The sequence below is a fragment of the Eschscholzia californica genome, unplaced genomic scaffold (assembly GCF_041429995.1).
Source record: "Eschscholzia californica isolate CP2 unplaced genomic scaffold, dmEscCali1.0.p SCAF_3, whole genome shotgun sequence".
Lineage (NCBI taxonomy): Eukaryota > Viridiplantae > Streptophyta > Magnoliopsida > Ranunculales > Papaveraceae > Eschscholzia > Eschscholzia californica.
The window spans coordinates 29,356,799-29,379,318 of NW_028238420.1; the positions used below are offsets into that span (position 1 = coordinate 29,356,799).

Here is a 22,520-nt window from a genome sequence, read left to right on the forward strand (position 1 = left end):
TAAATTTATGTTAAACACGGGGCTAAAATTAAACCTCAAAACAATTTCATATTACTATAAATTACTCTAATATAATCTCAAAAAGTTTGTAATTAAAAATTAAACCTCAAAACAATCTCATATTTCTTTTTCAATCATCAAGATTAACTACGATCTCTAAAGGTTCATTTGACTCGCTACGTGGAGGGTAGAACACGCCTTCGTTGTCAATTCTGTCTCCAACAAGATTGAACCAACCTCGTGCCTCATTAGTTGCAAATCTCTGCCATTGTAATGCAAGTGGAGGAAGTATAACATTTTTCCCAAGTTTAATAGAAACAAAATGACAGTCGTTCACATACCCAATGCATATCATTTCATAATTTTGAGACAAGTTACCTGACGGTGAAACTGGTGGACCATTACGCAAGGGTAAGAAAGTTGTTGAACCTACTAAAGTGAGATGAACCAATACGCAATTGTAATGAGTGGAGACGACATAATTAGTATAAGGGTGATGGTAGTACCAATCTCTGTCAACACCTGGATTAAAGTTGTTAGTTGCCGCTAAGGTGGAATAATAGTCACCATTAAACATCTCTTCCCAAAAATCTTTATGATTATGAAGATCTTGGACGATGATCTTCCGAATCTCTTTCCAACATGTACTTAGAGGAAAGCCAAGTCCTTGAGCTATGGCATGGTACCCACAATGACCATCACCCGACACGTCATTTATAGCATTTATAAATGGATAAATAATAACCGGCATTTGATGTAAATAACAGTCTCCACTCGCTCGAGTAGCCCGAGTATTACGTTTGCATACGATGGGAGGTGATGGAAGATCTTCATCAATGCACTTGGCATATTCGAAAGAGGATAAGTTTCTTTTCGTTGATTTTGCGGCTTCCTTCTCTTTTTTGCTCATTTTGTTCTTCTTTGGAGCACCTTTAGTTATGGTCTTTTGTAATGGCTCAGACAAGTTGATCATAAGCGGCGAGACAACGTCCCTCAACCTTTCAAGTATTGCTTTCCTCTCAGGACCGATCGACAGCTACCCCACAACATATGAAGTAGTTCCATTTCATGTGATGAGTCAAGATCATTGTACTCCTCCGGAGTGGGAGTAATTGATAATTGAGTCCATTGATGGTGAATGATATCTAATGGAAATACCTTTTCTTGTTTCATTAAATCAATCATCTCGTATGCATAAGGAAGGCCATAAACAGATCGGAGAACACATCCACAATTATTGACGTTAATGGTAATACCATCTGTACGGTGTAACTCATCTACCATCAGGTCTAAGGCAGCATGTGAAACATACCCTCTAAGATCTCTCATAAACTTGCTTTGGTGAGGGCCCTTCACCTTTGTACGACTATACTCAAATGAAGCTTTGATCTCTCGAATATCTATCTCGTTCATAGCATGTATAGATTCCCAACATGTAACATAGTTGCCTTCAGAGTTGCCTAAATTTTTTTCAACTTTGCATGAGCCCCCTCGACACGATTGGTTGTATTATTACCCATATGCATCACCTGATTCGTCCATGCTGTGACAAATGTATCTTTAAGTATGAACCAAGTCTTCTGGACATAGGTTACATCGTTTAGATTTGACAGTGACCATGTCCTCACAAATTCTTCCACTGCTTGATTATAGTCAGATACTGTCTCTGCATACACAATCATCCGAAACATTGACATGCAATTTTTGAACTCTTTATGTTTGAAGTTACCTTTTACTTTTGCTACCACACACTTGCCAATATGCCACGTACACAACAATCGGTTTGCATGTGAAATTACTTCACCAATAACATTATTGAGAACAAGTTCACGGTCGGTTACAAACACTTTTGGCATTGAGTCAGGAGGAAACAATGTTCTCAGACGATTAAGAGCCCACGCGTATTGATTTGTCACCTCTCCATCCATAAAAACAAACGCCACTGTGAAAGTTTTCATAGTAGACGTAATCCAGACAATCTGAAGCAATGGCTTCTTAAAACAATTTGTTTTATAGGTACAATCAAGCATCAATACAGTACGGAAGCATTTCAATATGTTAATTGAGTCGGGGTGTGCCCAAAATAGGTTAGTGACTTCATCCTTCTCTTCATTTTTCGAGAAATAATAAACATAGTTGCTTTCCACTAACAACTTCATCAATTGTTGCATTGGACTTCTTCCTTCTTGATTCAAACTGCGTATCTTCGCCTTTGCATTGGATATGATTTTCATTGTGGAAGTATTATCATTAAATATGGAACACACTTGTGAAAGTATATCACGCGGTTTTGTACCAATTTTCAATAACTTTTCAACTAAATCTTGTTCTTTGCAACTCGACCTATTAGCATATGCATGACCAAGAAGACTTACAGCTAATTCGTGGTTATGGATTCCAGACACAACTTCCACCTTCCATGTATCACCATCACCCGGAATCCCTTTGAGATAGAATTGACAGTTGCACTTTTTTGTGCTATTTTTCTTTTTTTTTTTCAGGGGGGATTTGTTTTTGGAACCAAATCTTTCTTCATATGTGATCGATACTCACCGCTTCTTTCACATTTTAGATGTAACTTTGGTTTCTTGCCACCAATTCTATTGTGATTTGCCTATCAAAATCACGAAATTAAGCTTTCTTCCAATTTCCTTAGCCCATTCGACTAGCTTGTCTCGAGTTTCAAACACATCTTCGGTCACAAAATGTTCACCAACATCAATACTAATTTTTTGCCCCTCTTTTGAATCTATGTTATCATTTGAGTGTACATTGTCACTTGAATCATTCGGTTTGCGGTTGTTCTCCTCCGTGGTTCGAGAGGAGCCTTCGTTTAAAAAATATGGGAATGTACCCTCTACTTCCGCGTGCCACTCGTCCTTCCTATGGGAACCTCCGAAATCCCAAGGGTCTAAAGAACATGGTGAAAGACACAGACTTTCAGTTCAGATGATTTGCTCTTGCTCTGGTTCGTCTGTTCCCGAGGGCGGAAAACCTGTAAAGGCTTCGAAAATCGCTCCGACGCTCAAACCAGTCAGGGTGCTCTTTGCAGTAAAAGAATGAATATTGATTGATCCTTTTGGGAGGCGAGTTATGAGAACTCTGAGTTTCTTGTGATCTTTTTTGGGGTAAAGAGATCGTGTCCTGTGAAGGACGATGTGGGGGGCCTTTTATAGGCAATGTTAGGCCGACTGCGATTAGTGGCGGTGGTGAGGCGGTTGCCGTCAAACCGAAGGGAAAGTTTCCTCTCTTGAGTATCTAGGGTTTCTCCTAGAGTCTATCTCGGATCTTTGATAAGTGGAAATTCCTAAGTTCAAGGATTCTCCGTAGATATCTTGCCGATGTGATAGACTCTAAAGGAGAAGTTTCCTCCTTTAGATACGTAGAGTCCAAACTGGCTTAAACACTTCGAGATATCTTTCTGGAAGTTTAGGGATTAAGTCGGTAGGTCGCTTAGCGCTGCTGCCTCCCCAGTTCTGGGCGTAAGACACTGGCCAAACTTGTGCGAACCCCTCTTACTCCTTTGAAGACCCCAGGGTTGATCTGATCATGTCAAGGGCGTTTTGCAGGGCTGGTTTCTTCTGGCCGACCTCCCAGTTAATATTCAGTGGACCATCAGGGGCTCAGCTGTCCTGCTGCCTTAAGCCGGGTTGACCCAATAGACTTCAGGTCTGATCTTGACTCTCTAGACGTTAGTCAACGTCTGACATTTTGTGCATCATCATGATTCCCGCCACTCCTTAGTCGAAAGTAATGAGACTGAGGAGTAGAACTAACTCGTGTGTTTTAAACATTGAAGACCCTGAAGTCAAGAATCTTACCTGGACCAGAGTTATTTCGTAAAGCTCGGTCTTCCTTTTGGTTTTCCAGAGCGTGCATATTCCTGGGCTGATTCAAATTGTGTTTGCCTTGGACTGATGGACGCGTGGTATGTTCTCCCGAGACACGTTTCGACTTCTGCTCAAGCAATTAATTTCCTTTTCATGCGTGATTATGTGACGTCACGTAATTGATCTTCTGATCATGCGTTTTCGGCGCTGATCTTTTGGGTTGTAGTACACGACAGTTATTTCAGCATGCGTGGACACGTGGTGCCTTGTTAGTGGGAGAATAGACACGTTCCCTAGGAATCTATTAACTCCTATGCCGACTTTGATCAATTCGAACCGTCGATGATTTTAACCAGCAGTAAAAGGGATGCTAGGGTTTTTCTAGTACCGTAGTGGTTGCCGCCACGTGTCCTAATTCTATTGGTTTCCTTCGCATTGGCTCGGATCTGAGTCTCTCTTCTTGCGAGATTTGCTATAATTAAGTGCCTTGATTTGTTGCGACTATTCCCTTCTCGCCTTTTCTGCTTAGCCAACCCTTCATTTCTTTGACCTCCTTCCTTTGCGTGCCTCTTCTTCTTTTTCGGCGAGTAACATGGCTACTCCTCCCCCTGCTGCTGATTTTTATGGTCAAATGCGTTTCCACAGTCGGATGACTCAACAAGACATTGAGACTCTCCGGGCTGATCATTATGATTCCGACCACCGTCGAACTCATTCTTCCGTCTCCTGAAGATAGGATCTACTTCACCGACAATCGTCGTGTTGGAGTTTATGAAGTTTTCTTTAACTTGGGTTTGGTGTTTCCCTTCCCAATTTTCCTTGTTGACCTACTGAATCATTATGGGCTTCAACTGTTTCAGATAAGCCCCAATGCTGTGATGACCATTATGGCGTTCTACTTCCTCTGTCTTCAACAGGGTGAGAAGGTTAGTCTTTATGCTTTTGATAAGATCTTCTCTGTCAAGTATGCTAATGTCGAAAATTGGCCCCCGGACAAATTAACATGGAAAAGGGAGTTGATGCATGACAGCCTCCGTTATGATGGTATATTCTGTTAGGAGAGGAGAGATTCCTCTGTTCAGCTCTGCTTCTTTGCTCTGCTTATTTGCTCTGCTTCTCTGACTTGCTTCTCTACTCTGCTTCTCTGACCCAACTTCTTTGCTCTGCTTCTCTGTCCCAGCTCCTGGCTCCTTGCTCCTTGTTCCTGTTCGTCTGTTCCCAAGGGGGGAAAACCTTCAAAGGGTTCGGAAACCCCTCCGACGCTCAAGACAGTCAGGGTGCTCTTTGCAGTAAAAGAATGAATGTTGATTGATCCTTTTGGGGGCGAATTGTGAGAACTCTGTTTTTGGGGGTGATCCTTTTGGTATGAAGAGATCGTATTTTTGGGGGAGAAAGTGTGTCTGTTCTCCATAGACCACCCCCTGTGAAGGACGATGTGGGGGGCCATTTATAGGGCGAAGTTAGACCGACTGTGATTAGTGGCGGTGGCGGTGGCCGTCAAACCGTAATAGAAGTTACCTCTTTTGCGTATCTAGGGTTTCTCTTCGAGTCTATCCCGAATCTTTGATAAGTGAAAGTTCCTAGGTTCAAGAATACTTCGTTGATATCTTGTCGGAGTGATAGACTCTAACGGAGAAGTTTCCTCCTTTAGATACGTGGAGTCCAATCGGGCTCAAGATGTGTAGCCGACTGAGATCTTTCTGGAAAGTCCGGGATTAAGTTATTAGGTCGCGCAACACTGATATCTCCCCAGTTCTGGGCGTAATATATGGGCCGAACCTGTGGACACCCCCTTATTCCTTTAGAGATCCCAGGGCTGATCTGTCCATGCCGAGGGCGTTTTGTGTAGAGCTGGTTTCTTCTGGTCGAGCTCCCAGTTAGGGGAATGTGTGGGGGCCATTAGGGGTTTTAGCTGTCCTGCTGCCTTAAGCCGAGTTGTTCTGAGAGACTTCTGGTCTAATCTCTAACTCTTGAGACGTTAGTCAACGTCTGGACATTTTATGCATCATCACGAGTCCCGCCACTCCTTAGTTGAAAGTAGAGAGACTAAGGGGTAGAAGTAACTCTTGTGTTTTACTTTGAAGGCCAGAAGTCGAAAATATTACCTGTCCCAAAGCTATATCGTGAAGCTCTCTGGGCCTTACCTACACCATGGTTGTTTGGTGGAGCTCTGTCTTCCTGTCTGTACTCCAGAGCTGATGGATGTTGATGAATTGGGATCTTCTTCAACTAAGTACTATCCTTGCCAGGGCTGACACAATCGTGTGTCTTGCTTTAACGTGTGGTTTATTATTCCAAGACACCTTTCGTCTTATGCGCGAGTAATTGATCTTTTCCATACATGATTTTGTGACGTCACAGATTTGATCCTCTGAATATGTGATTCCGACGCTGATCTTTTGGATCACTTCACACGACAACCTGCTCTGCCATTCGTAGACGCGTGGAACGTCGTGATTGGTGAATGAAGCACGTCTCCTTGAAACCCGGTGAAGCCTCCTAGGTAACCGCAGTTCTTGAGCCGTTCATACTTCCTAGTCATTATTCCGTTGAGTGTTTTCGAGGCGCGCCTGGTCTATTGCCTTTAATGCTTCTTATCTATTTCCGAGAGGTCTCTTGGTTATCCTCTGTCACTATATTTAGCCTGCTTTAGCCTCCCAATTCTTCACTACCAAAAAGTTTGAAAAACATTTTAAGATTTCTGCCCTTCTGTTGTTGCTTCGTTATTTCTTCCTGTTTACTTCCCAAATGTTCGAGATGAGGCCTCTATTCGCGTTCATACCAAGCGTTTGCTTTGAGGAATGTTTCTTCATAATGACCGTGATAAAGGATGGGTTTCTTCATAATGGTCGTGATAACTTCACGCGCTTTATGTTTGAGCCCGAAGGAGGGTAAGGCTTGTCAATACTACCTCTCGCCTAGGTGCTCAGGGCAGGGTGATGATGCCCTGAGGTCTTCTCCAACCTTAACTGCATCTCTGAATGGTGGTTCCCGTCAGCCTTTCCGCTTTTCTTCTCTCAAACTCCATGACGACTCTTTTGCAGTCGCTCATGTTTTTTGATTTGTTTTCCTTTTCCTCGACAATTGGGGCTTTTGTAATTTCTTCTGTAATAGACCCAAATGCCAGTGGTGGTTTTGGCGTCATTTTCTGTAATTTCTTCTGTAATAGTTTCTTCTTTTGAATTAATAAAGAATTACCTTTTTCCTCCTAACTTTTGTGCTTCTCTTTATTTCCCACGTTTAGGTCAGTTAGTTCCCCATGACTCCTCGCCGCGACTCTTCGTTGATCACGCTCCATCATCACGGCCTTTCTGCCCTATAAATAGATGTTAAGGCAAGAATAACTTTTCTAAATATCACCATGCCTCTTTTAATGGTTAACGGAACTCTCCCTGGTGGTGATGTAAGAGTTGCCTTCTACATGGTTCTGAACTATGATGATTTTTCCATTGAGCACTTCTACATGGAAGTGGCTGGGGAGGGTTTTGTTGACGTCCTTCGTCCGCATAATCTTCTGGACGACGATCACCTTTTTACCCCCAGCTCCTCTAGGCCACTTTATCCTTTGGTTTATTCTTTGACTGGTACTACCAACACTTCCGAACCTGCTCTCTTTTCTGCTGTGGGTTTTCTGGTTCGTCACCGTGGGGGTGGTCGCCTTCTGGCCGTCATGATTAGGGTTTCGGTGGACATTGGCGGTCCTTCGTCACCTTCTTCTTCTTGCGAATAAGAGCTTGCCGCCAGAATGTGTTTTCCTGTTTTCTTAAGTATGTAATCAAAAAGTTAATGTAATTAGCCCTATACTTACTAATGCAATTTTTCTTAGGCTTACTACGCATGCTCCGAATGATCGCTCCTGCAAAAGAAATAATTTAAGTCCTAATCTAGCATGCCCTAAGCTTACTATTTCCTTCTGCAAAATAGAACCCGAGTTAGCCCTGCTTAAAAGTTTCTGAATGGTGTTATGAGTTTTTAGCTCTGCCCCTGGTAGTCTATGCCAGAGCTGTCTTTGTATAACTAGTTTCACCAGGACTCCTCCTTGGACCTTTGACCACGGCTTTTGCTATTAGAGCTGATATCCTCAGCTTAAGCCCGACTAGTTTCGTTAGGACTTCTCCTTAGACCTCTGGTCGTGGCTTTCGCTACCAGAGCTGATATTGCCAGCTTGAGCTCGGCTAGTTTCACAAGGACTTCTCCTTAGACCTCTGGTCGTGGCTTTCGCTGCCAGAGCTGATATCGCCAGCTTGAGTTCGGCTAGTTTCGCTAGGACTTCTCCTTAAACATTTGGTCGTGGTTTTCGCTACCAGAGCTGGTTTCGTCGGTTTGAGCTCGACTAGTTTAACTAGGACTTCTCCTTAGACCTCTGGTCGTGGCTTTCGCTACCAAATCTGGTTTCGTCGGCTTGAGCTCGACTAGTTGAACTAGGACTTTTCCTTAGACCTCTGCTCGTGGCTTTCGCTACCAGAGCTGGTTTTGTCGGCTTGAGCTCGACTAGTTTAACTAGGACTTCTCCTTAGACCTCTGGTCGTAAGTTTCGCTACCAAAGCTGGTTTCGTCGGCTTGAGCTAGACTAGTTTAACTAGGACTTCTCCTTAGACCTCTGGTCGTGCTTTCGCTACCAGAGATGGTTTCGCCGGCTTGAGCTCGACTAGTTTTTACTGGAACTCCTCCCATGTCCCTGGCCGTCGTCTTAACTACCAGGGTTGTCTTCCTCATTTTAAGCATGAATAGTTTCGCAAGTGATGATGCATAAAATGTCCAGACATTGACTAACGTCCGAAGAGTCAAAGATCAGACCAGAAGTCTCTCGGAACAGCTCGGCTTAAGGCAGCAGGATAGCTAAAACCCCTGATGGTCCACCACACATTCCCACATCCGGGAGGTCGGCCAGAAGAAACCAGCTTTGCACAAAACTTCCTTGGCATGGATAGATCGGCCCTAGGATCTCTAAAGGAATAAGGGGGGTCTCCACAGGTTCGGTCCATATCTTACGCCCAGAACTGGGAAGATATCAGCGCTGCGTAACCTAATGACTTAATCCCGGACTTTCTAGAAAGATCTCAGTCGGTTACACATCTTGAAGTGTTTAAGCCCGGTCGGACTCCACGTATCTAAAGGAGGAAACTTCTTCTTTAGAGTCTATCACTCCGGCAAGATATCAACGAAGTATCCTTGAACTTAGGAACTTTCACTTATCAAAGATCCGGGATAGACTCAAAGAGAAACCCTAGATACGCAAAAGAGGTAACTTCTATTGCGGTTTGACGGCCACCGCCTCAGCAACCGCCACTAAGGACAGTCGGCCTACCTTCGCCTATAAAAGGCCCCCCACATCGTCCTTCAAAAGACACGATCTCAGGAGAAGAAACACACCATCTCTGCTAAACATAAGATCTCTTCATATCAGAAGGATCACCTCCAAAAACAGAGTTCTCATAACTCGCCGCCCAAAAGGATCAATCAATATTCATTCTTTTACTGCAAAGAGCACCCCAACTGTCTTGAGCATCGGAGCGGTTTTCGAACCCTTCGCAGGTTTTCCCCCCTCGGGAACAGACGAACAGGAGCAAGGAACAGACGAATAAGAGCAAGGAATCAGGAGCTGGAGCAAGGAGTCAGGAGCTTGAGCAAGAAACAAGGAGCAAAGAAGCAGGGCAAAGGAGCGGAACAGAGTAGAGAAGCAGAGCTGAACAGAGGAATCTCACCTCTCTAAACAGAATATTCTATCATAACGGAGGCTATCATGCATCAACTCCTTTTTTCATGTTCATTTAACCGGGAGCCAATTTTCCACATCAACAGCAAGGACTTCTCCTTATATCCCCGGTCACCTTCATCGGGGTGGTAGTTTTAACTAGGACTTCTCCTTGAGGATCCCCAGGGACCACGTTTCACTCGAGTAAAGAGTTAAGTTTAGCTAGGGCATCTCCTTGTGAGGCCTCGGGTCGCACCCGTAGCTACCGGAGCTACCTCCTTTGCCGGCTTGAGCCGATCAGTGTAATTAGGACTTCTCCTTGGGACCTTGGTGAGGGGTCAGTTTTACTCGAGCAAAGTTCAGTTTAACTAGGACTGCTCCTTAGGGCCCTCAGTCGTTTCCGCATCTATAGAGGCTATCGTGTCCCTGGTCGTGGCTTTCGCTAGCAGGGCTATTTTTAAATTAGGGCCCTTGGTCGTTGCTTTCACCTACTAAGGCTGCCTTTAGGTCCCCTAGTCGTGGCTTTCGCTATTAGGGCTACCTGCTCGATTCAGAGCGAGATCAGTTTTGGCTAGGACTCCTCTTTTTATAGCATTTTATGCTAAAAATATGTTTATTTTGTTAGATAAAAGATGTAGCTAGTAGCGCTACTTTTTTTGCCTAATGGCTTTATTCAAAAGGGAAAGATAGTAAAAGTAGTGATGACCTTAGTTTTTCAGCTCTGCATATCTGTCGATCGTAGAACACTTTGTCTCCTCTAGTGGTGACTGGATTAATCTCTTCTTGGTCGCAGCCATGGGCAGAAACGAGATAACATTCCCGGACTATTTTCTGGTCTCCCCTGACCGTCCCGATGAGATTCGTTCCCGGAATTGGGAATTTCATCATGAGGTGGTTCATGGAAACTATTGCTCCTGACTCCCTTAGGAAGTTTCTGTCCAATATGATGTTATAGGCGTACATCTTATCGACGATTGCGAAGTTTAACATTATCGCCTTTGTTGATTCTCCTTCGCCGATCAGTACTGGCAGGGTCACTATTCCATCTGTTTCGACCTGATTGTCTCTGAATCCTGTCAAGCAAGACTTATAAGATTTGAGATGGCGTTCACTTACCCCGAATTTTTGGAAGCACGCTCGACTCATGACCTCTGTGGAGCTCCCCGTATCGACCAGAATGCGTCCTATCTTCCAATTGGCAACTACGGCCGTTATTACCTGCGGGTCCGTGTATGGATTTATTACCTCGACCAGATCATCGTCTGTAAAGACAATGGGTAGAGTTTCCATAACAGGCTTGATTAGAAAGATCGGTCGGTTCTTTGCTTCGTTGGCGTACCTGCGATGCTCGCCTTTGGTTGTTCCTTCGAGGGTAGGTCCTCCTGCTATGGTATTGATATTCCTCACTACTCTGGTGGACTCCTCCGAGCCTTTGTTTGCCTTTCTAAAAGTAGGGCCCTACTCGTTGGTTTTAGATCCCGATCCGATTCCTGCCCTGTTTACTGGCCTCTTATTTCGGTATTCGTAAGGTCGATGTTCTTTATGGATGTACTTATCCAATTCTCCTTTTCTTACCATCTCCTCAATCAGATTCTTGAGGTGCTGATAGTCGTCGGTCTTGTGACCGTAGCCTCTGCGGAAGGCACACCACGCAGTCATATCTTTGAATCTGAACTCTTCTCGGTCGTCATTGGGTTGGGGCAGCTCAGCCTTTCATTTTGCTATTAATACTTGCAAGATTTCCTCCCTTCCTTTCATTAGGGGTGTAGGTCGTGAAGTCATCCCTGGCTTTCCTGCCTCGCTCTCGATCCCTGCGTGGCCTGACTTCCTCCCGTTCTCTTTTTCGGGGGCGTTCACTTTCATACGGAATGTTGGCCACGTCCTTCATTCGCAGATAGTTTTCCTCCGTCCTAATAAACTGTTGCAACCTTTCTATCAGTTTTGCGAGGCTGCCTAGTTTTCTCCCCGAGATATCTCTGATCACGTCGTCCTGTCTGAGGCCTCTCTGCAAGTCGACAAAAGTGACGTTTGATTCCAGGTCGGGAACCTGTATCAAGGTTGCGAAATCTCTGCCAGTAGCTTGCTAGAGTTTCGCTCTTTCCTTGTACCACATTGAACAGCTCGTCGGTTCCTCTTTTGATGCTAGTGCTTCCACGGAAAGCTTCGCAGAAAGCTTGGACGAGCTGGTCAAAAGACTTTATTGACCCCGGGGATAGCGCTTGGTACCATGCCTAAGCTGGCCCTTTTAAGATGGTGGCGAATACCACATACCATATATTTCGGTTGGTCGTACACAAGTTCATCCTCGCAACATAGTTGTTGATGAACACTCCTGGGTCCTCCACGTCGTGATAGTGTTCCAGTGTGGGACACTTGAAGTTTGCTGGTTTTTCAGACTCCAGTATTTCCCGGCAGAGAGGTGGCTGCCGAATTACCGTCCTTCCCCGGAGTTTGTCCTTCTCTTTTTCTCTTGTTAGTTCTGCTACCTGGTGTATGAGCAACTCGCAGAGGGTAGGGTCGTCCACGCACCCCTCGCCTATCCCAGCATTCTTGGGGGGTATAAGGTTCGTCCGGGTTTTGGCCACCTTGTTCCCTCAAGATACTTTCCAAACGCATCTGGTCGCCTGGTTGCAGAGTTAGGGTCTCAGGTGCGTAGGTGTCGTCAAGCAAGAAGAGCCTCCTCGCGAACGTCCTGAGCACTTCTTTCCTTTCATTGGGTGTTGCAGCCCTCTTGGCGGTCTCAGCTTTGCGAAGGCTTTCCTCCAATCGTTTTGCCTCCTCGTCCCTTCGGAGGTAATCAGTTTTGAGTTGTTCAAGTTCAACCGCGAGCTCATCTGCGCTCTGAAGCCTGTGGGGTGTCCCACGTGGAGTGTGCACGTCTGAAGACATGTTTGTCTAGAGAGCTCAGGGAAGTAGTTAGTTCTGAAAAAAGTATTAAGTAGGATTCGGGTTACCGAATGCGATGATTTGCTGGAAAGATCCCCTCCTTCTAGCGCCAAATGCTGATGTCGAAAATTGGCTCCCGGTCAAATCAGCATGGAAAAGGGAGTTGATGCATGACAACCTCCGTTATGATGGTATATTCTGTTAGGAGATGAGAGATTCCTCTGTTCAGCTCTGCTTCTCTACTCTGCTTCTCTGTCCTGCTTCTCTGCTCTACTTCTCTGTCTCAGCTTCTCTGCTCTGCTTCTCTGTCCCAACTCCTCGCTCCCTGCTCCTGGCTCCTTGCTCCTTGTTCCTGTTCGTCTGTTCCCATGGGGGGAAAACCTGCAAAGGGTTCGGAAACCCCTCCGACGCTCAAGACAGTCAGGGTGCTCTTCGCAGTAAAAGAATGAATGTTAATTGCTCCTTTTGGGGGCGAATTGTGAGAACTCTTTTTTTTGGGGTGATCCTTCTAGTATGAAGAAATCGTATCTTTGGGGGAGAAGGTGTGTCTGTTCTCCAGAGACTGTCCTCTGTGAAGGACGATGTGGGGGGCCTTTTATAGGCGAAGTTAGACCGACTGTGATTTGTGGCGGTGGTGAGGCGGTGGCCGTCAAACCGTAATAGAAGTTACCTCTTTTGCGTATCTAGGGTTTCTATTCGAGTCTATCCCGGATCTTTGATAAGTGAAAGTTCCTAAGTTCAAGGATACTTCGTTGATATCTTGCCAGAGCGATAGACTCTAAAGGAGAAGTTTCCTCCTTTAGATACGTGGAGTCCAATCGGGCTTAAACACTTCAAGATGTGTAGCCAACTGAGATCTTTCTGGAAAGTGCAGGATTAAGTCATTAGGTCGCGCAGCGCTGATATCTCCCCAGTTCTTATATGGGACGAACCTGTGGAGACCCCCTTATTCCTTTAGAGATCCCAGGGCTGATCTGTCCATGCCGAGGGCGTTTTGTGCAGAGCTGGTTTCTTCTGGCCGACCTCCCAGTTAGGGAAATGTGTGGTGGGCCATCAGGGGTTTTAGTTGTCCTGCTGCCTTAAGCCAAGCTGTTCCGAGAGACTTCTGGTCTGATCTCTACTCTTCAGAAGTTAGTCAACGTCTGGACATTTTATGCATCATCAAAGTCCAGTGATCAGTGTTGGCACTATTTTTCTTCCCGTATTGGTCCATTCTTCTCTGCTCCTAACATCCCCAAGGATTATAAGGAGAGGTTCCTTTTTGTCCGTTCTTCTCTTGCAACCGAGGATTTTGGGTTTGTTGCTCGTGCCCCTTGTTCTTCTCAAGATCGCCTCAAGATCGTTCCTGATGTCAGAGACGTCAAATATCTTGAAATTCTGACCGCTTTCGATAAAGGGAAAGAGAGGTTAATCCTTGAAAGTATTGCTGATTTGCAAGCCCTCCATCAAGCTCAAGTACTTCCTTCTCTTCCAAGTGGGGTTTTGCTAGAACTATCTTTCTTTTCTTTTCTTTTCTTTTCTTTTATTTTCTGGACACACACTTTTTTTTCGATCTATCCATTCTCTTCCTTCACCAGGGTTCCTAAGGAAACGGGCCAGAGCCGACGACCTTCCGTCTTCTTCCGATGTAAAGAAATCTCGTACTAAGTCCGCGGTTGGCCGGAGCTCGGCTGGCGTTGCCATTCGCGAACCATATAGTCCGGCTTCCCCCTGAGTTCCTATCAGCTCCTCTCCTAATGCTCCCCTCTTGATTAGAAGCGGTACTGTTGGTTCCAGGACCAGGGCTAGTATTTATTCTTCGGCTGACAAGGGAAAAGATCAGCCCATCGTGGGCTTATCTGCAAAGATGCCTATCTGGCCTAAAGGCCTTCCTCGCTATATGACTTCTTTGGTCGATGATTTTTACCGTCATTTTCAAAACGAGGTATTTCGGCCTGCATCTTCTGTTTTCAGGTTTTCTACTTATTTCTTTTGTTGATGTGTTTGTATTCTTCAGTGTTCCCAAGTTAGTCATGATGTTGCGTCTTATTTGTCTATGATCGAACGTCTGGAGGCTCAGCTCCCGAAAGCCGAGCGAGAAGCCTTATCTTACAAAGCCGAGGCCGAGATATTGACCAATGATTTGAAAATAGTCTCCGCCGAGCGGGACTCGTGGAAGCTGGAGGCAGAGCAATCTCGAGCCAGTGCTGCATTCCAGACCTCTCAATCCGATGCCCGCGTTTCTGTTATGGAGAAGCAACTCGAGGCTCTCAAGGAGAAGGAGACCTTAAAGCCGCACGCCGAAACATTTTCGAACTTGCTGAGGCGAATCGGGCGAAGCCGATATCTTCTTTCAAATGCGGGGACGAATTTTCGGCTATCAAGAGGAATCAGCGCAAGTTGGGTTTTCAAGTGGTCTGGGAGGCAGCTCGTCGCTTCTATGCTCCCAAGGATTCTTCTCCTCTGCGTCATATCGACATGGATCGGGTGGCCATGTTTGTCAATGCCGCCTACCAATACTCAGTCAAAGCAGCCAATAAAAGGTAATCAACTCGCCTCGAAGAAGGTACGAACTCCACGGTTCACTCAATACTCAATTCTTTTTACTGCAAGGGCAATCTGACTGTCTTGATCGTCAAAGAGGTTTCCGAGCTCCTTCCACGTTTCCCCCCAAGTTCAAAGGAGCAGGAACGGGAGGAGCATTGATTGTAGCAAATTTAACATCACGGTCTCATTATTATGACTGATACTGTATTGACAATTTTTGACATCAACAGTAGGAATATATGGAGGGGTATTTCCGTCCCTTTTGTTATTCTGGATCTCCAACCTATCTTTTTCCTAGTCCAGATCTTTTGTCCATTGGTGTAATGAATTTTATAACGTAAACCTAGTAAAACAAAATCAAATTTAATAAGATTTTTGGCAAAAAAAATTTCCCACAAAGTATTTCTTTTGTGAAATCGACTTCGATTTACGTTATTCATTACAAGGCATTGATACATCAACAAGATATAATAAGCACAATAACAACCTAAGTTAAACCAGCAATAAAAGAGGCTTAGAGCCAACAACATATAGCCTAAAGTCCGACAAACTTATTATTATTATTATTATTTATACTTTTAATAACTCAAATTTAACAAACATGAATTCCACCTCTTATGAAAATCGAACAAAAAACCTCAACTATTTTAGAATTTATGTCAACACCATTAACCACCCGAGCAACCAAATCTAAGGTGGTGATGTTTTTGAAAATGAACAAAAGAAAAAAGAACAAGAAAAGGAAAAAAAAACAAAATGAACAAAAAGAGAATATGAAGATTGGATATCCAAGGAACAACAAAAATCCGAAAAACCTGACGAAACCTTTACATGTCTTGCCTTGTCACGAGGTCACATATTACCACTTAGAAAATAGTGCCAAAATGCTGACCTCAAACTTTGACCTGTCTCCTCAACTTCTCCTCTTTCTTCCTCTCTCTCCCTTTCTCTCTCTCTCTCTCTAAAAAAACAGATAAAAATTCTACCAATCCCACTTTCAAACTTTCAACCCTTTCTATCTCTCTTTCCTGCGAACAACTCTCCCATTCCTAACCCTAAGAACTCATCTTTTAAATCTACTAAATAAATATACACCTCTTTCTAAAACCTCCGCTGACTCCTCAAACCCTCTCTCTCTCTACTTTGATCGCTTTGCGGGTTGATTTTTAGAGGCAAGCTTGAGTTTTTTCCATTCGAGGTTTTAGGTGTTATTTCTGAGCGAATTTAGGGTTTTCTTTTTTGGAAATCAGAGGAATATATAAGTAGTACAAATCTTTTGCTTTGGGAGGTTTTGGAGATTGTATATTTGCGTCTCAACTTCTTATTTGACCTTTGATCGGTTGGTGGGTTGAAACTTGATGGTCTTTGATTTGATTAGGGTTCTTGATAAATCAGGTATATACATCTTTTTCTTTTCTCTGTTTATTGTCAAGTCCTTTCTATTTTTGGTTCTTTTGTTGGTATGTGTAGTTAATGATGTCGTTTAAATGAAGTATATGCTTGTTTGTTTATGTTGTTTACTTCATTTATGACCTTTTAAAGTTCCCAAATAGAAAAGCAAATTAAACTACATGAAGTCAAATTTTTAAAGAAAATCACAATTTTTTTGTTGAATGACAAGCTGAATCAAAATAGTATATGAGATTTGGGGTGAAAGTTAACATTTTTTTCCAAAAGAAAGTGAGGTAACAACTTCCCTATTGGAGAACTTAACTCTGAGCAGCTGTATCTTTTGACGATTCTAGGTATTTTTATGGCATGATTATATTAGGTTCCATTCAAATGCTGGTCGTTAGGATAAATTCGTGTTGATGATGACAATAGCCGAAAATGTTTGAGGAAATTTTCTTTTGATAATGAAGATTATGCTAGCTACCTCTGCAAGATGTTGGATCGACATTTGTATATGTCTCGGAACTATTTATAGATTTACAGCTCTACCTTTTTTGTTTCTTAGCTTTGCATCATTTTGTAATCTTCCCTTGGTATATAAAATAGTTTTTATGGCATTATAAGTGGTCCTTGAACACTGTCTTACTTTGGTTAGAGGAAGTTGCCATTCCCTTGGTATATATAATTCCGATATCTTGAAATTGGAACTTTCCAAATATTTTGATAGTTCTTTGCCAAATATGGTAGTTCAACATCGAGTACAAATAGATAGGTAAGAAGTTCAACCCAAAATGTCTTCTTGCCATATCAAAAAATATAGTGGACCCATTTGAAGGGAATCTCTTTCCTGATCTTGGGATCCTTGAACCCTGTTACCAAATTTATCCTTGGCATTGATTGTGAAGATCCTCCAAATATGAAGAGTAAAAAAAGTTGTTTTTATCTAGTTTTGTGAATCTTCTAATATCTTTATTATACTAGAGTCGTCGACATCGTAGATACGTACGCCACTTTCTATCAAAATAATATGCTTTCGTTCTAGTAATATATGAAATTGTGTAGAAGGTTTTGTTCAAGACTAGTAATGGGATACCAAAGACTTTTGAAGCTTCGCGAGGGAGTGAGCAGTTGTTTTTTTCAATCCTTTTTGGGTTATTCAATACTGTTCCTCTAGAATCCGAACTTTGCGAACACTTTATTTTACTCTGTCTCCTTTTCATGGTCAGATTAAAAATGCATAAACATTAGAAGGTTTCTCTCGTTCTAGACAACATGTCCTTCCAACCGAGCACCCTCTAAATTGTTGTCTGATTATTGATGTTTTCCGGTTTGCTGACTGCTTGATGCCATTACCCTACTTAACAGTTATAAAATTGGCATCACCAGCAGAATGAAAAAGGAGAGAAGTATGGGATTGAAGGTTCTTCCTTCTGTCAATAGTCCTAAAGATTCTCCAAGGGCTGAAGTTGGAGAAATAGACACCAGGGCCCCATTCGCATCTGTGAAAGCTGCTGTTAGCTTGTTTGGTGAGGCAGCTTTCTCAGGCTCCGGGGAAAAACCTGTCACTCAGAAATCAAAACTTCCTTCCACCGAGGTATACTTTATGATAATTGTTCGCTTTGAAAACCTTTACCACACCATTTCCTTTTACTAAATGGTAATTTATATGAATACCCTGTTATGATACGTCAGCACTTGAGTTTTAATAGCAACTCGTTCTGTTTTGCCAACAAAACTAGTTCTCCTTGTTAGGTTTATTACTCATTAGATGATTATCTCTTTTTCTGCAAAACTGCTGGGTTTTAATGATGGATATTCCTATTTACTATGACATACTTCTATATCATTGGTAAAGTTCATATGAACGAGGGTTTTTATGGAAGGAAACTGCTATTTGTTATGAAATTTGTTGACAAATCATATTCACGAAGAAAAATATTTATTATAGCATCTGATGTTTACATTTTCCCTACCAGTATCTGTAAAAGGTTAATGCAACCCAAGCAGCCAATGAGCCTGTTATCTTTGCACCAAATTTAGCTAAAGCTTTCTACCTTAAATCGCTCTGCGAGATCATTATTTTCGGCCTTTGGTATAGGAAGAGCAATGTTTGGGAAAGACAGTGCGTTAGAAAGGTCAATTTATGCATTTGCTCTTCCTTTACCAAATTAGTTATAGGAGGGTGTTATAAGGATCAATCAATAAATAGTGCTTAAATATAAGGACTTTGATAAAAATTAATAATAAAACTAATATTTTATTCACTTGTAGTTTTCTCTCACATAAACAACCCAACCTTAATATCGTCATCACTATCAACATCACCATTAGTATTAAAAAACTTGCAAAATTTACCATCACTATAGTCTTGGTTTCAAGCTTTTAATGATGCCTCAAGATCTCATGGATGAGGAACCACCATTAATGAAGGAGGCAACCTACATCAAGAAAGAAGAATCCTTTGACTTAAACGAAGACATCGACTTAAATGAAACCATCGACTTAAATGAGGGCATCGACTTAAACGAAGATATCGACTTAAACAAAGACATATATAATGAAGATAATATGTCTCAAGTAAAGAAAAATCATTTTCTTGTCTTTCTCTCTGGTTGAACAAACGTTTTAGGGTTTTAGGTCGATTTTGTTTCGTAAAAAATCTTCGGTTGGGCACTCGGGTCGACTGAAAAAGACCACAAATTTCAATCGGGATGGCTGAAAAAGACAACAAATTTCAGTCGGATCCGCTGAAAAAAACAATAAATTTCGGCCGAGCCGGCTGAAATTGTTCTCTTTTTTCATCCGCTCTGGACGAAATTTGTTTAAATTTTCAGTTGTTCTGGATGAAAAATTTCACTATTTTCATTCATTAATGTTATTTATGCTAAGCAAAATTTCTTTTATGAATCTCAAAAAGTTACTTTAATCAGTGTTAAAACCCTAAAAATCTGTGGAGCAATTTTAAACTTTGGTCTCTCCCTTTGATCGACGAACAGGTTTTTGGTCGAACATGATTTTTCTCTCTTCTCTATCTTTCGGTCGAAAATAGTTTGAGGGGAGGGACCAAAGTTTAAAATTGGGATATTTTAGAAAATAGTGGTTGTCTCTCCCTATTCTAAAAAGAATGTTCTCCCTATCTAATGCACTGCCTTTACTAAAAATTGCTCTTCCTATACCAAAGGCCTTATTTTCCCAATGTCCATTGTTTAATGAGATTTTGTGTTTTGATTTGTAGAGGGTATTGGTGAAAGAGACAGAACTCCACTTGGCACATAAAGAACTGAATAAGTTCAAGGAACAACTGAAAAATGCTGAAACTACCAAGGCTCAAGCACTGGTTGAGCTTGAAAAAGCTAAAAGAACTGCGCAGGATCTGGCTGACAAGCTGAGAACAATAAATGAGTCCAAAGAACTAGCACACAAGGCAACAGAAGTTGCGAAAAATCAGGCTAAGCAACTGGAAGACACAACTGCTGGCAGTTCTGTAAAGTCTAATGGCGCTTGGGAAGAGGAATTAGATAGTGCGCGAGAACAGTACACATCTGCCATTTCTGAACTCAATGCTGCCAAACAGGAACTCATTAAAATCCGTCAGAATCACGAGGCATCCATGGAAGAAAAGGCTGCTGCTTTCCAGTTAGCCACAGAAGCTGAAAAATCAGCCAAAGCTAACACAGAAAGGGCTACTGAGATCTCGAAGGAGATTGCAGCTGCAGAAGAATCACTAGGAAACGTAAAATTTGCTTTAATACAAGTCCAGCAGGAACGAACAAAGATTTTATCTGGAAAAGATGATCTGCGTCAGTCGTACGGAGCTTCCATGGAAGAAGCGGAGAAGAAATTGGTATCTTTCAAGAGAGAATTCAGTCCCGAGCTTTCTGAGGATCTCAAGGTCAAGCTGGCTGAGACAGAAGCTGAGATTGGGGGTTTACATAAGAAAATGGAAAATGCCAAGGCTACTGATCTGGATTCTGTAAAAACAGTCACGTCAGAGCTTGATGGTGCTAAAGTGACATTGCTTAAGGTAGCTGAAGAAGAAAACACTCTCCGGAGCCTTGTGGAGTCCCATAAAGTTGAGTTAGAGAATGTGAAAAAGGAGCATTCTGAACTGAAGGAAAAGGAAGCAGAAACTGAATCTCTCGCTGGAAGTCTTCATGTCCAGCTCCGGATAAGCAAAGCTGAGCTAGAGGTGGCACTTAAAGAAGAATCAAAATCAAAAAATGCTACTGATGAGTTAAAATCAGCACTCGAGCAACTATCTTTAGAAACTGAAAATGCAAGAAGAGAAGCAGAGGAGATGAAAAATAATGCAGAAGAACTAAAGAAAGAAGCCATAGCAACAAAAAGTGCTCTAGAAGAGATGGAACAGAAGCTACATGTAGCTCTGAGAGAAGCTGAGGAAGCAAAAGCAGCAGAGATTCAAGCCCTCAGTCAGATCAAGGTTTTAACAGAAAGAACTACTGCAGCTCGTGCTTCGACATCAGAATCTGGTTCCAAAATTACAATCTCATCAGAGGAATTTGAATCCTTGAAACGGAAAGTCGAGGAGACAGATTCATTAGCTGAAATGAAAATAGCTGCTGCAATGGCACAAGTGGAAGCCATAAAAGCGAGTGAACACGAAGCTCAGAAGAAGTTGGAGAAGAGTGGGAAAGAAATTGAGGAGATTAAAATGGCAACAGAAGAAGCACTGAAGAGAGCACAAATGGCAGAGTCGGCGAAAACGGGACTGGAGGGAGAGCTTCGAAGGTTGCATGAAAGAGAGCAAAAGAAGGTAGCTGAAACTGCAAGCCGAATTTTAGCAGAAACACAAGCATTGTCTTCTCCTGGATCATCTCCACTTCATGTGAAGGTTCAGAAGCAGTCCTTAGAAGAGAAATTGCTAGCTTCCCCACTTCACTCTAAGGTTCCGAAACCTTATTCAGAGAAGATGACTGGGTCTCAGAAACTGAACAAATCATCTGGGTCGAAGAAGGCGCTCTTGCCATCTCTCAGTGGAATCTTCCATAAAAAGAAGAACCAAGTTGAAGGTGGATCCCCTTCGTATCTACCGTCATAAATCCGGTATTGTTTGCAGTATGACTGAAGAGTGTTGGTTGCACATAGTAATGAATACCTTATTTATCTATAGTTGGGGTTGTGTTTGTATATTTTGATGAGTTAAGAACTAATGTGTGAAGAAAGGCTTCAAAGTTAAAAACTCTTCTTTACTCTTGTAAAGTTTCAGAGATCATTTTTGAAGTTACTGTATATTTTGATCATTCTTCTTTCATTTTAGGAGTTATGGCTTGCTTTAATGAATGAATTTAGCCGTGAAGTGGTCGTACAACCGAATAAAGAATAACATATTTTACCCATTATTCAGACATGGGACAATACAATTTAGTACACCACTAGGCAAGGGCCTCCTAAAATGGAGGGTGCTTTTGAGAATTTCAAACTATGCCTTCTAAATAGAGTTTCAAACTTTTTCAACAAAAAAATAGAAAAATATAGTTTCAAACTATGCTTTTGACAATAACATTTTTTGATATATTATTCTAACAAATACCGGTGTTGATGTGGCGTTAGTTTTTTTTTTTTCATAGATCTAAAACTGAAATGAATGGACATGTACGCTTAGTTGTTTTGGATGTTTTTATCTTAAAGATTTGTACATGTACTCTTATAGTGTGTTTGGATGGTGGAATCATGAATCCGCGGATTCATGAGTCCTTGGGATTCATGATTACACGGATTCATGAATCCAAGTAATATTTTTTGGTTTGTTTGGCAACTAAGAATCCTACGATTTATTATTATTTGAGTATTTTTAAACGTCTTTAGAAAAAATATGATTTTTGAAAAAAATAATGATTTTGAAAAAAAATAATGATTTTGTAGAAGGAAATATTTTTTTGTAGATTTTAAGTTTGAAATTTAGGTTCATTAATCCAAAATCCTAGCAAATCCTAGGGGGTAAGGTGGGATTTTGGTCCAATACAAATTTTGGAATTAGGAATCCTTAGAATTCAAGAGTCCTGGGATTCTTGGTAGCCAAACAGACCAAGGATTCATGATTCCTACCAAATTCCACTTTTGATAGGAATCCTACTTAGGAATCCTGCAACCAAACACACCATTAGTTGTTTTGGATGTTTTTATGTGAAGATCTTGAAAAATTGTCTTTATATAAAACGTATATATGTTTT

At 42.2% G+C, this 22,520-nt stretch overlaps 3 protein-coding genes across 4 annotated transcripts in view; 2 read left to right on the forward strand and 1 right to left on the reverse strand.

The window, feature by feature from the left end:
• LOC147549401 (uncharacterized) overlaps window positions 1-22,520 on the forward strand; it is a 53,276-nt gene that overhangs the window by 7,273 nt on the left and 23,483 nt on the right. The gene's annotated exons all lie outside the window — the stretch shown is intronic.
• Window positions 131-2,234, reverse strand: LOC147549402 (uncharacterized). Its single transcript, XM_086668292.1, has 4 exons — window positions 1,730-2,234; window positions 1,517-1,666; window positions 1,159-1,400; window positions 131-1,036 (listed from the first exon to the last, which is right to left on the reverse strand). Exons 1-4 carry the CDS (start codon window positions 2,232-2,234, stop codon window positions 131-133), a joined length of 1,803 nt encoding a protein of 600 aa, XP_086524418.1.
• Window positions 15,723-21,590, forward strand: LOC147549403 (WEB family protein At5g55860-like). Of its 2 annotated transcripts, none has more exons than XM_086669118.1 (3): window positions 15,723-16,332; window positions 17,695-17,923; window positions 19,565-21,590. In XM_086669118.1, exons 2-3 carry the CDS (start codon window positions 17,720-17,722, stop codon window positions 21,386-21,388), a joined length of 2,028 nt encoding a protein of 675 aa, XP_086525244.1. In that variant the 5' UTR covers window positions 15,723-16,332; window positions 17,695-17,719; the 3' UTR covers window positions 21,389-21,590. The 2 variants fall into 2 exon arrangements, with proteins under 2 accessions (XP_086525244.1, XP_086525245.1); XM_086669119.1 differs by having other exon boundaries at window positions 15,796-16,332; window positions 17,716-17,923.

Coding starts and splice junctions, on each gene's coding strand:
- LOC147549403 (XM_086669118.1), top strand. CDS start 17,720: ATGAAAAAGGAGAGAAGTATGGGATTGAAGGTTCTTCCTTCTGTCAAT. Junction 17,924..19,564: donor CAAAACTTCCTTCCACCGAG/GTATACTTTATG, acceptor TTTGATTTGTAG/AGGGTATTGGTGAAAGAGAC.
- LOC147549402 (XM_086668292.1), bottom strand. CDS start 2,234: ATGAAAATCATATCCAATGCAAAGGCGAAGATACGCAGTTTGAATCAA. Junction 1,667..1,729: donor TGTGGTAGCAAAAGTAAAAG/GTAACTTCAAAC, acceptor TTGTGTATGCAG/AGACAGTATCTGACTATAAT. Junction 1,401..1,516: donor GAATCAGGTGATGCATATGG/GTAATAATACAA, acceptor TGAACGAGATAG/ATATTCGAGAGATCAAAGCT.